A 13,654-nucleotide genomic window follows, 5' to 3' on the forward strand; every position below is an offset into this window, starting at 1 on the left:
ATGTGGTTCAGTTCCCTGAGGGGTGAAAGCGTTTCTAAAATCACAAATTTTATTTACATTAGTTATGCAACTTCATGTTAGAAAGTTGCAGAGAGAAGCAGCAGCGTAAAAGATAGAAGAGGAGATTGGCCCTTTCTATGTGTGTCTTACAACAACAACTTATATTTATAAAACACGTTTAACGTAATGAAACGTCACAAGGCGTTCCTCGAGATCATTATATAATAAAGTGTGACACTGAGCCACATATCCGGACTAAAAGCTCCGTCAAAGGTGTAAGCTTTAAGAACTGTCTTAAAGGGGGAAAGTATCGATTACATGTTCCAGCTAACAGCATTGGTTCTTCTCATTGGTTAAGAAGTCACTTGTGTTCAACCTAAACAGACCATTTGGTCGGAGCAAGTTGTCTCTGGTGGAAAAGATCTGAAATGGAAAAAAAACATGTAAACAGTAGCCTCCATAAGTCAAATTTCAAGCCTTATTGGTAGTTTCCCTCGTGGCACAGAGACTATGATTCGGCACTTTCATTGGACCAACAGCATTTAGGTTGGAGGTTTTTGGAAATTGAAAGTTGCACATGAGCAGCTTGTGGGACTATCACCTCATTGTCAATTTCATGTTACAGCTCACAGCAATCGTTGTTTTCATTGGCTGAATAAGTCGTTTTTTGTTGAATCTGAATCTCAACTGAAATTAAAAAAAGGGCAAAAGCTGTGGATAAGCCAAACCGAAAGTGCGTTGGACAGCTAGTATGGTAGTCTATTGGTTAGGATTCGACGCTCTCATGATTCAATTCCCAGTCAGGGAATGAAAATGTATTGATCTTGTGAAGTTGTTAAAACGATTTCTTGGAAACATTTATTGGAATCAGTGGAGTGAGGGTTGAAGCTTTGCCTCCGCTGCAAATCTTACACTTGAGAACAAATACGGTGAAAAGCTTTAGAAAGTTGGTGTGACTTTTATTTGTGACTCACTAACTTGGGTATTCTGTAAATGCTGCTCGGAGGTTTAGTGACCGGGATATAATCTACCTGGGTTTCCCTGAGCCTGTGCTCGGTGTATTGGGAGGTTTGGCCCGGGTTGATTTTCTGCTTTTCCCTGTCTCACTCACTGTGGAGCTGAGGAAGAGAGATTAATTGATGGCTTTGCTTGAATCCAATAATTTCCTAGATTTCTAATGGGTTCGATGAAGCTATTTAGTAGGTTCAAATCTTTTCTCATTATATGTGTTTGTGTGTTTGCTTTTTGTGTGGGAGTTCACTGGATAACAGTAGATCTGGCACCATTTTGGGGATATTATTTTGCAGCCCAAGTACCTGGTGACAATGTGGAACTGTGTGATAATGAATACAGATGGAGGGAAAACAGTAACATCTTCGCCTCTGGATGGTCTTGAATCACTAACCTTTCGATAAACAGGCAAACCCGCTGACCAATTGCGCCACAGAGACTTATAAAAGGTCAGCCTACATGGTATCCCAACCAGGATGAAGGTGAGTCAAATCTTCAGGTTGCCGCTACCCAGATGACTATCACTCTCTATCAGTTTTATTATTTCAAAATAAAGGGTGGGGCACTCATTGTGGATACATGGAAACAGTCTGATCCCACCCACTGCTGACACATCCATGTCACCGGGAACCAGCTCTCCTACAACCGATGCCATCTCCCTTAAAGCCTTCTCATGTATTGTCTTTTACCAAATATTCTGATTGTCCCGAAGCTGATATTAGGTTTGAATTCCTGATGTGCAGTAACGAGAATCCTTTCAATGTCTCAGATCAGTTAATTTCACTGATAACATCAGAGTCAATGTTCCAACGTCTTAAAGAAGGGAAAGATGCCTTGACTTTTCTGGTCAGTCGGGCATTTCACCCTTCATTTTCCTTGGATTCCATTCCTCAAAGGGATTTTCTTTTTCTTCTTGAGTTCTCTGACTACACCTGGCAGCATCTTTGGATTGAGAGGCAAAATTAACAGTTCAGATGCAGTGCAGTTCTGATGAAAGGTTACAGGTCTGAAATGAAAATATGTTTCTCTCTCCACAGACGCTAACAGATTTGCTGAGAATTTCAATATTTTCTGTTTTTATTTGAGATAGCCCAGCACCTGCAGTATTTTGCGTTTCTTTAACTCCTTAGTGAAACATATAAGATCCTGAGGGGACTTGACAGGGTTAATATGGACAGGACTCTTGTGGGAGAATCTAGAACTAGGGATTGCTGTTTAAAGGGTCACCGATTTAAAACGGAGCTGAAGCAAAGTTTTTTTTTCTCTCAGAGGGCCGTGAGTCTTTGGAACTCCCTTCCTGAAAAAATTGTGGAAGCAAAGTCTTTGAATATTTTTAAAACAGTGGTGGATATATTCTTGGTAAGCAAGGGGGTGATACATTATCGGGGGTAGGCACGATATAGATTTCGGGTTACTTACAGATCAGCCATGATCTTATTGAATGGCGGAGCAGGCTTGAGGGGCCGAATGGCCTACTCCTGCTCCTTGTTCTTATGGACGAACCCATTACCAGCAGATTTCGAGATCCATGTCTGAGCTGAAAACATATAGGTAAACTCAATCTGTAAACAGACCATTCACCAGCTGGAAATGGAAAGGGATTCACTCATCATCTCTTTTACCGTCACATCAACACAGTCTCACTGGTGCGAGGCCATTCAGATACTTCATGAGTGCAAAGGGCTTTATTCAGTTTGCCCACATGTTGATACTCCAACTTGAAAAGTTCAAAGAGTTTGATCCACAGTCAAGGCATTGTTACTGGCAAGAGGCATTTAATGTTCCATGTTTTGCAGCGAAAAAAAGGCACCAGCTCACCCCAACTGCTGAGACTCCAGTGAGTTCAGGTCTAGCTGTAGGGCTTTGTTCTGTTGTTCATTATGTCCAGGAGAGAATTATGGTGGAGACCAGACCAATTTGGTCACTGCATAGATTAATTCAAGAATTTTATATCTTGCCCCTTTGGCGTCGTATTCTGATTACATGTTTCTGTTGCACATTATCACCTTCGAATGGCGGGGTGGTCACCCAGCATTCACTGCGGGGCAGAATGTGCGCTATCCTCTTTACAGCAGCTCCATGCACATGCGCAATTCTCTGCATATGTGTGTGTATATGTGTGTGTGTGTGTGTGTGTGTGTGTGTGTGTGGAGCATGCGCAGTGCTGATCTGTGACTGAAGCTGCTCAGAGCGGGTAAGAGAATGTCGAGTGGAGCAAACTAACAGAGTTAGTGGGTGTGTGAGGAGGAATGGAGCCAGCGGAGTGGGCAGGGAGGCTTCATAAAGACATAGTGCAGGTCGCAGACCCCAAATAACAAGGTACCGTTCTTGTGTTTGCAGAGAACGGGCCGAAAAAGTCTGGATTTCTCCCTTCTCCAGGCCCGGGGTTACGGCAGCCATTTTTATAGGGGGCAATGTGCAGCAGGGCGCATGCGCGGTCATCCTGGTCCAGGTAGCAGGAGGAGAGAATGTGGTGAATTTCTATCCTGGACTGACAGGGATGGATTTTAGAAATTCCTTTTACTGGGGAGAAGGGGAGGTGTACACACAGCAAACTCAAACCAAGAGAAACGTTTAACCTTTCAGAATTTCTGTCCTGGACTGACAGTGATGGATCTTGTGAACTCTATTTACAGGATGTTAGAAGAGGAGGGGAGACGAGAAACACAAACCAAACATCACATCAAAATCTGAAAGTCACTTGATTCATCAGGACCTGAATATCATCAGCCTTTGAATGTATGCATAGAGTTCCATGTCACTACCAGTCACTGGGTAAAAAATCTCTCCCTTGTGGATCTTGCCTAAAATCTTAAATCTCTGTCCCTTAATCCTTTCATAATCAGCTAATGGGAAAAGCTTTCATTTAACTACCCTATCCATACCTTTCATAATCTTGTACAACTCTATCAAATCTCCCCTCAATCTCCTTTACACCAAAGAGGAAAACCCCAGTTTCTCGAACCTCACCTGACAATTAAAATCCCTCATCCCTCGAACCATTCTGGCAAATCTGCTCTGCAGCCTCTCCCATCCTTCATAATGTGTGGTGATCACTGGTTTGCACAGACCCAGATGTTCTGTGTTTGTGTCTGTGACATCATCACGCATCGACAATTACACGGTGACATCATCCCGCTCCCCGGGTATTTCCTCAACTGGAAGATTTTTCTCTGACTCCAGTGCTTTTGATATCTTTCCAGCTGCAGGCTGCAACAGGGGAGTTTAAAGCTGGAATGAGTGAAATAGTTTCAGAGGTTAATATTTTTGAGTATTCATCTACAATTGAGACCTTTAGTGCTGTGCTGTGTTATCTGTGAGAGTTCAATGGCTGGTGTCACTCCTCCACTGTGGATCTGAATCCATGTCCACCTATTGCCCTGTTTTACCTCTGCCCTTCCTGACCACCTCTCTGCCATTGTCTAAACTCCCCTGCCTCTAATACTGGGTGTGTTTTAACTATGTTTCGTACTCTACTGTAACTTCTGCCAACTCTGTCTAAGTGAGGTTTCCACTGCTGCCCACCCACTGAACATGTGCTGCTGGCTTCCCAGCTTTATCTTCCCACAGTATCTTTCATAGTCAGGAATTGTTTTTCCTGTGCTAAAGTCAATTTCTCTCCCGCTCTGAGCTTATATTGACTATCACATACTGTCCACCCTGAAACGTTAATTAATTAATTCTATTGTGTGACAGAACGCTCCAAGGTGTTTCACGGGAGTGTTAGAAAGCAACATTTGACAGTGAGCCACATGAAGAGATATCAGGGCAGATGAACAAAGGTTTACTAAAAGAGGAAGGTTTTAAGGATTATATTAAAGGAGGAAAGAGAGGTTTAGGGGGTAAATTCCAGAGCTTGTGGCCTTGGCAGCCGAAGGGGGAGACACCAAAGGTGGAGCAGTTAAAATCAGGAATGCTGATGAGGTCGGAATTAGAGAATTGGAGGATTGTGAGGCTGGAGGAGATTACAGAGATAGGGAAGGAAAGACCTTGTATGAATTTAAACTAATGATGAGAAATTTAAAATTGAGTTCTCCTTAACCCAGAGCCTTTGTAAGTCAGTGAGTACAGGGGTGATGGGTGAACAAGACCTGGTGAGAGTAAGCAGAGTTCTGGATTACAGGGGTGCTGAATGTGGGAAGCCGGCCAGGAGTTGAGTGTAGAGGAAACAAAGGAATGGATGACAGGCTTAGCAATTACATAAAGGGATATGGGGATAGTGTGGGGAAAAAGACATTGATCGGATTGAATGGTGGAGCAGGTTCGATGGGCTGAATGGCCTACTCCTATTCCTATCAACAGTCTGGTTCAGTCTCATTCAGTCAGGGAGAGGGATGGAGTCGGTGTCTAGGGAGTGGAGTTTTTAGCTGGGACTGAAGACAATGGCTTCAGTCTTTCCAGTAATTAAATGGAGGAACTTTCTGCTCATCAAATACTGGATGTCAGACAAGTCAGGATGGTGTGTGACTTGCAGGGGAACTTGGAGGTGATGGTGTTCACATACATCTACCCTGGTCCTTCCAGGGGGTGGAGGTTGAGGTTTCTGGAAATTTTGTCAAAGTTCTTGTTGTGTTATAGATATCCCTTCACCCCCTGCCTCTCTCACCTCTCTCTCCCTCTCCTCCCTTGTGGGCCAGAGTCTTGTGTAGGCCCAGACCGGGTGGCAGGTCCACTTCCCTGAAGGACATTAGTGAACCAGTTGGGTTTTTATGACAATCCAGCAGTTTTCATGGTCACTTTTCCCTCGTGCCGGCCCCACAAATTCCCAGATTCATTCAGCTCAGTTTCACAACCTGCCTTTGTGTTTTTGTGGGTTCTCTCTCACTCCCTTTGTTCTGTTTTAAATCAATTTCACAGGGTATTAGAAGGGGAGGATTTATAGTCAGGAAACTGAAACCAAACATCACTTCAGAATTTGATGGAGTCGCCCATTCTATCGGAATCTGAATATCATTGGATTTTGAATATGGAGGGAAAAAGCAACGTTCACCGTGGGGAGAAACCGTACATGTGTTCAGTGTGTGGACGAGGCTTCAGCCGATCATCTGGCCTGTCAAAACGTAAACGCAGTCACAACGGGGAGAAACTGTGGAAATGTGGGGACTGTGGGAAGGGATTCAATTACCCTTCCCTGCTGGAAATTCATCGGCGCAGTCACACTGGAGAGAGGCCGTTCACCTGCTCCGAGTGTTGGAAGGGATTCACTCGGTTGTCCCACCTGTTGACTCACAAGCGAGTTCACACTGGGGAGAGACCTTTCACCTGCTCTGAGTGTGGGAAGGGATTTACGGATCCATCCAACCTGCTGACACACCAGCGAGTTCACACTGAGGAGAGACCTTTTAAATGTCCAGACTGTGGGAAGTGCTACATAAGTTCTGGGAATCTGATGTCGCATCAACGTCTTCACACTGACGAGAGGCCGTTCAGGTGCTCTCAGTGCGGGACTGGGTTCAGGTGGTCATCTCACCTCACTGAACACCAGCGCAGTCACACTGGGGAGAGGCCATTCACCTGCTCAGAATGTGGGAAGGAATTCACTCAGTCATCCCACCTGCTGACACACCAGCGAGTTCACACTGGGGAGAGACCATTCACCTGCTCCAAGTGTGGGAAGGGATTCACTCAGTTATCCCACCTGCTGAGACACCAGCGGGTTCACAAGTAATAACAGTGATTGGATGTTGTGAAATTCCATCCAGGACTAACCATGTTCATTTGAGGCTGTTTCTGCTGATGTTTATAAACTACAGCCCAGTTATAGGGGTTGATATTCTGGATAAAAGTCAAATAAATCAGCTTTGTGTTCAACTCACTGTGTGTCAAGTCTTTTTAATATCTCTAACACAAGTTAGTTCCTTTGGAAAGGCTCTCCCTCTCCCCTGTCTCCTCCATCCTCACCTCCAACAATAAGTGTGAGGAGTTCATGGAGCTTTTTTGTCACTAAGATTGGGACAATCCGATCATCTGCCTCTGCTGCTTCCCTCCCTTCCACTAGCCCACCGGAACAAACTATCTCTAATGTTTCCTCTTATCTGTGTCCTGAACCCACATCTTTCTCCAGTTTCTCTCCCATCTCCCCTCATTCTTCCTAAGCAAAAGATAGAGAGCTATTCCTATAATATTCAATACATTTCTGAAGATTTTATAAGGTTATTAGACAGTGATTTCTTACAGACCTCCCCACCTTGAGAAGGGAATATCCTTACTGACTTCTCACAACTGATTTCTGACTAACCTCACTATTTCTAAGTTCTGAGCTTGTTTTCCTAATTTCTTGATGACAAACAGTAGATAACATACTAAAGCTACTAGAATGATCAGAATCAGCAACACAAACCCTTGAGCTGCCACCAAGAATAAATGTCAAAACTTTTTGACTAAAATGTGATAACTATCGACTTAGATTCATCCTCCCCACCTGTCCATCATCTCTCACAATTCTACATTTTTGGAATGATGTAAATACATCTGGTTCAAACAAAAGTTCATGCACGGACTTTAAAGATTCTCCATCTCTCTGTTCACCCGCCTCCACCTTGTGGATATTTTCTAATTCCAGATTCTACTTCCCTCTTCACTTTAACTTTACTCCCTCTGATAGGTACCAGTGTGTTTAATTCAATGCTGATTGTTTTATAATTAGTTTCACTATGGAGTGTGAGTTAATGTCTTGATGATTTAAAATGTCACATTCAATTTTCCACAATAATCACTTCATGTTCCGTTGTCAAGTAGCTGAGCATGTCTGGGACCTGTTCTTCAGTGCAGGGTCACCATGCATTTCCACATGTTAATTACACAACATGTGACATATCACATCTGCACACTCACACCATATCCCAATACCATGCTGTATGTGCCAACCTATGCAAGTCACTCTTGGTCTTTCAGGTGATCTTATCAAAATATCAATGAGGTATCTGTCTGAAGATCTTTGCTGATCTACCCCTGCCTGGTTCTGATGCCTTGGATAGTGGCCAGATTATCAAATTCAGTTTCTTTTAAATACAGAGGCAAGGACACAAACATCACCAAGAGAAATCTCTGTTTACTGGTCTCATCTACACTTTCCTGACTTTCACTAGAATGTACATGTACATCAATTTGAACTATTCCATTCAATTATACCCAAGTGAATTATTCCATTTCCCAATTGGTGGTGTGATTTTCTCTTATCTTATATTCTAAATACGTCATTCCATGAATTACCATTTGATCTCATTCAGGAGCACTCGAGGAACTTTACTGTCCCATTTAATACTCTCATAGTATGGTGTTTGTAGATCAGAGACACAAGTACAGATACTTGCAATCAGATTGCAGATCACTCCCATATCTCCCATTCTCAGACACTTTGTCTTGGATGATAACAAACGGGATGAAGCCAAATCTTTAAAAAGCAAAGCCTTTTGTTTAAATTGTCACCAGGCTGTCAGTGGAAAGGGTTAACTTCTCAGCTTGTTAGCAAAGGGGCTGAAGAAACATTCTCAAATGTGCACACTTGTGTCAACTTTATGCAACTTCATTTTCAGATCAAGGATGAACCAAACCCCATTTCAATCTTTGCTTTTCCAATTGTCTTGATATTTTTCTCAGCTTTTCAAAAATGTTATTATTTTCTTCTTTCTTCAGGCACCTTTCCAAATGACGGTAATAATAATGAAGAAAAGTAAAACAGAAAGTTCACTTTCACAGGCAAAAGGAGCTTCAACTTTCTGAGACTAAAAAGAGTTAAAGAGGGTGGAGCTTCCCACAGCTTGTGAGCTCCAGATCATAACCTCAAGGCTGAAGCTTATATTTAGGGAATCCAACTTTTCGATGCCTTTTATAATGATACAAGTTCATTGTGATTCATACTTAAAGATTTACTTTCACTCAGTAATTATAACCTTTCACTTTTCTCAGCACAGAAGCTGGCAGCATTTTAGATTCAATCCCAATTGTACACTTCTCTTGTAGCTGGCGTATGGAGAAGATCATGTCCACTGTAGATCTGCCAGCACAGAAACCGCTCTGTGCTTCTGGATACACTCGCTCTGCAAGTAGATGGAGTCTTTTAAGCCTGACCCTAGTGAAGGACGTCCCTGTGATGCTGAGGAGTGAGATGTCCCTGTAGTTGTTGCAATCTCCTCTGTCACCTTTCTTTTAGTATATTGTGATCATTCTTCAATCACACATGTCCTGTGGAATGGATCCTCCCTCCCAACAGTGAAGGAGAAGCTCATGAAGCTGTGACAGGAGATGGGACCTTCTGGGCTTGAGCAGTTCAGCTGGAATTCCATCCTTGCTGGGTGTCTTTCTGCTTGTGAAACAATCAATGACCTTTTCGAGCTCAGGTGATGAGAGTTCCTCATCCAATTCAACCATGACAGAAAGCTGCAGGAGAGAGTCAAACAGAGACTGGGAGATGTCCTTCTCACAGGAGTACAGCTCACAGTAAAGTTCAACCCAATGGGACATCTGTTTTCTTCTGTGGGTGAGAACTTCACCATCCATTTGGTGATGGTCGGACCAAGCGCCCTCCTGATCCTATCAGACACAGCACGTAGATTTCCATTGTCACAGGCAGTTTGGATTTCATGATCTGGGCTGATCCAGTGTTTATTTACACAGTATCTCCCTGCCTTTCACATAACTGTCCCAGCTACTTGCAAGTTACAGTGTTCTAGCTGTTGGGTTTATGTTGTAATCGGGTAGGCTTTGCTTTTTGCTTCAATGACAGATTCATCTCTGCTGAGTAGGTCTCAAGCCAGTCTTTGTTGTGGGTTCCACCTTTCCCAAATGTTGCTGCTGCTGTGTCAGAAATGATTGAACTCAGCGCCTTCTAAGATTCAGCAATATCAGTGTTGACTGATGAAGCTTTTACTGATGTGCCTGTAAAATATTTTACTGTTTTGTTCATGTTCCTTGATAAATTAATTGCATCATGGAGGTGTCTCTGTGTGGAATGTACAAGTCAGTAAGAATTGTCAGCAAGGATTAATCAGTACTCTCTAATTGGAGATGTTAATCAGTGGAACCTGTCAGACACTGAATTGTAGACTTTGCTCCAAAGATTAATTTAGGATTGAAGTAAAAATTCATAATTTTATTGTAATCGAGTTCCTGTTGAGAGTTCTGAAATTAAGAGGAAAGTTCACAGATGGTGCTTTTAAAAAGGGACACTGCAGCTCAGATAATCAGTGACAGATCCAGAAAATTAAACTCCAGCCAGTTATAGGGTTGTTAATATCAGCAGAATCAAAGCTAATACTATCTGACGATCAGTCCTGGATGTGACTAACAGCAGCAATAAAAGCAAAATCCAATCCCTGCAGTCACTTGTGAATTCGCTGGTATGACAGCAGGTTGGCTGACTGAGTGAATCCCTTCCCACACACAATGCAGGTGAATGGCCTCCCCAGTGTGAACTCGCTTGTGTACTTTAAGATTAGATGAAGACCTGAACCTCTTTCCACAGGAAGTGCAGCTGAAAGGCTTCTCCCCAGAGTGAACTTGCTGGTGTGACTTAAGGCTGGCTGACTGAGTGAATCCCTTCGCACACACAGAGCAGGTGAATGGTTTCTCCCCAGTGTGAATTCGCTGGTGTGACTGAAGGCTGGCTGACTGAGTGAATCCCTTTGCACACACAGAGCAGATGAATGGTTTCTCCCCAGTGTGAACTCGCTGGTGTGCAGTGAGGTCGGAGGAATGCCTGAACCTCTTTCCGCAGGAATTGCAATTGAACGGCCTCTCCTCAGTGTGAATTTGCTGGTGTTTTAGTAGGTTGGAGGACACAGTGAATCCCTTTCCACACACGGAGCAGATGAATGGCCTCTCCCCAGTGTGAAATCGCTGGTGTCCACTCAGGTGGGATGAAGACCTGAACCTCTTACCACAGTAAGTGCAGCTGAAGGGGCCTCTCCCCAGTGTGACCTCGCTGATGTGTCAGCAGAGTGGATGACTGAGTAAATCCCTTCCCACATAGGGAGCAGGTGAACGGCTTCTCTCCAGTGTGAATACGTCGATGGCTTCTCAGCAGAGATGGATAATTGAATCCTTTCCCACAGTCCCCACATTTCCACGGTTTCACCATGGTGCTGGCCCCAATGTGAGTGTGTCAATGAATTTCCAGCTGGGATGGATAACTGAATAGCTTCACACCATTCTCACATTTTCTCATCCACACACAGAACACGTATACAGTTTCTCCCCACTGTGAATGGTGCGATGATTTTTCAGGCTGCGTAACTGGTTAAAGCTCTTTCCACAGTGAGTTCACTGGAACACTCTCACTCGGGTGTGTGTGTCTCAGTGCTTTTCCAGTCACACTGATGTTTGAAATCTTTTCCCATAGAAAGAACAGTCAAACATTTCTCCTTCCACATTCAAAGGTTGATTATATTCAGGTCCTGATGAATCGAGTGGCTCAGTCAGATGTTGATGTGATGTTTGGTTTGCGTTTCCAATCTACAAATCTTAATATTTGATGATGTTTGGCATCTGAAAATCCTTCCCTTCTAAGACCCTGTAAAAGGAGTTTAAAAAAGTAATCATTGTCAGTCCAGCCTGGAAATTAATAATTGACAATTCCACTTGCTACGGAATATTTCTTCCTCTCATCTCCCCTCCCCCACCACAAGCTGTAAATCACAGGCCCACACACACACTCCTTCCTGTGGTGAGAAATCCAGACCCATCATGAAATCTCCACCATTTCTTTCCTCTCCCAGTTTTCTATGTCCCTCTGCTCTGGCTGAGTTCAGTTCTACAGCCCTGCTGTAAAAGGAATTTAAAATCCACTACTGTAAGTCCAAGATTAGAAACTGAGAAGAGACAAACGCTTATCTTGGTCTGAGTTTGCTGCGTGTAAATCCTCCCCTTCTAACACCCTGTAAAAGGAGTTTCCAAAATCCATCCCTGTCAGTCCAGGATAGAAATGCACAATATTCTCTCCTCCTGCTGTCTGGACCAGGATGACCGCGCATGCGCCCTGCTGCACATTGCCCCCTATAAAGATGGCGGCCGTTACCCGGGGCCTGGCGAAGGGAGAAATCCAGACTTTTTCGGCCCGTTCTCCGCAAACACAAGACCGGTACCTTGTTATTTGGGGTCTGCGGCTTGCACTGTGTTCTTATGAAGCCTCCCTGTCCACTCCGCTGGCTCCATTCCTCCTCACACACCCACTAACTCTGTTAGTTTGCTCCATTCGACTTTCCCTCACCCGCTCTGAACAGCTTCAGTCACAGACCAGCACTGCGCATGCTCATGAAACAGACGGCAATGCGCATGCCCAGTACACTCTGGAATGCGCATGCGCAGAGAATTTCTGTTGTGAGGCTAGGGCACATTCTGTCCCGCAGTGAAAGCTGGGTGAGCGCCCCGCCATTGAAAGACCAAATTGTAGAATATCTTCATCCTGCAATCAAAATACGATCGGTGCCATAGGGGCAAGATATAAAATTGTTAAATCAATTGATGCAACGGCCACATTGCTCCAGGCTCCACCACAATTCTCTCCTGGATGTTATGAACAGCAGAACAAACCCCTACAGTTAGATCTGAACTCAGTGCAGTCTCAGGAGATGGGACGAGCTAGTGAATTTTTCCCCCTACACATGGAACATTTAAACCGTGTTGTGCCAGTAGCAATGCTCTTATTATGGATCAAATCCTTTGAACTTTTAAAGTTGGAATGTTGACATGTGGGCAAACTGAATAAAGCTATTTGCACACGTGAAGCATCTGAACATTGACTCTGATGTTATCAGTGAAATTAACTGATCTGAGACATTGAAAGGATTCTGCACATCAGGAATTCAAACCTAATATTGACTTCGGGACAATCAGAATACTTGGGAACAGACAAGACACGCAAAGGCTCGAAGGAGAGCTGGTTCCCGGTGACATGGATGTGCCTGCAGTGGGTGAGATCAGACTGTTTCCATGTAGCCATAATGTATGTCCCAAACTTTATCTTGGAAGAGGTAAACTGATAGAGAACAATTGTCATTCCGGTAGCAGAAATCTGAAGCTTTAACTCGCTAACACCCTAAGTTAAATCCGCATCAGTCTCTGTGGTGCAATTGGTCAGCGCGTGTGGCTGTTAATCAAATGGTTGGTGGTTTGAGACCACCCAGGGATGAAGCTTGCACTGTTTTCCCACCATCGGCATTCATCGTCACACAGTTCCAGGCTGTCATTAGGTACTTGCGCTGAAAGGAAAGATTTCTGAAATGTTGCCAGTTCCACTGTTATCCAAGTGAGTTCCCAGGCAAATGGCTTTTTTCGAATATTCATTTCAAATGTAATGAGACAACAATTAGCCCTACCATGTACCGATATCTAACCCATTGGAAATTTATGAAGTTATTGGATTCAACCAAGCCCATCAATTATTCTCTTTTCCTCAGCTCCACAGTGAGCGAGACAGGGAAAAGCAGAAAAGCAGCAATATTCTAGCCCCACACTCTCCAATCACCAGCTGCCAGCAGAAAGCAGCGACTGCAGCTTCAATCAGCGGGTTACTGCCCATCCCTGGGACACAAGCTACTCCAACCCGGACCAAACCTCCCAGTACACGGAGCACAGGCTCAGGAAAACACTGGTAGATTATATCCCAGTCACTAAACCTCCGAGCAGCATTTACACAATACCCAAG

At 43.9% G+C, this 13,654-nt stretch overlaps 1 protein-coding gene across 1 annotated transcript in view; it reads right to left on the reverse strand.

The window, feature by feature from the left end:
• Window positions 1-619: 619 nt before the first annotated feature.
• Window positions 620-13,654, reverse strand: part of LOC144698029 (uncharacterized) — a 45,854-nt gene continuing 32,819 nt past the window's right edge. The window contains exons 2-3 of the mRNA XM_078569968.1: window positions 10,395-10,876; window positions 620-687 (exon numbers count right to left, since the gene is read on the reverse strand). Of these exons, the coding sequence (XP_078426094.1) occupies window positions 620-687; window positions 10,395-10,876 (550 nt within the window). The remainder of the gene's footprint in view (window positions 688-10,394; window positions 10,877-13,654) is intronic.

The sequence above is a fragment of the Cetorhinus maximus genome, chromosome 23 (assembly GCF_964194155.1).
Source record: "Cetorhinus maximus chromosome 23, sCetMax3.hap1.1, whole genome shotgun sequence".
Taxonomy (NCBI): Eukaryota; Metazoa; Chordata; class Chondrichthyes; order Lamniformes; family Cetorhinidae; genus Cetorhinus; species Cetorhinus maximus.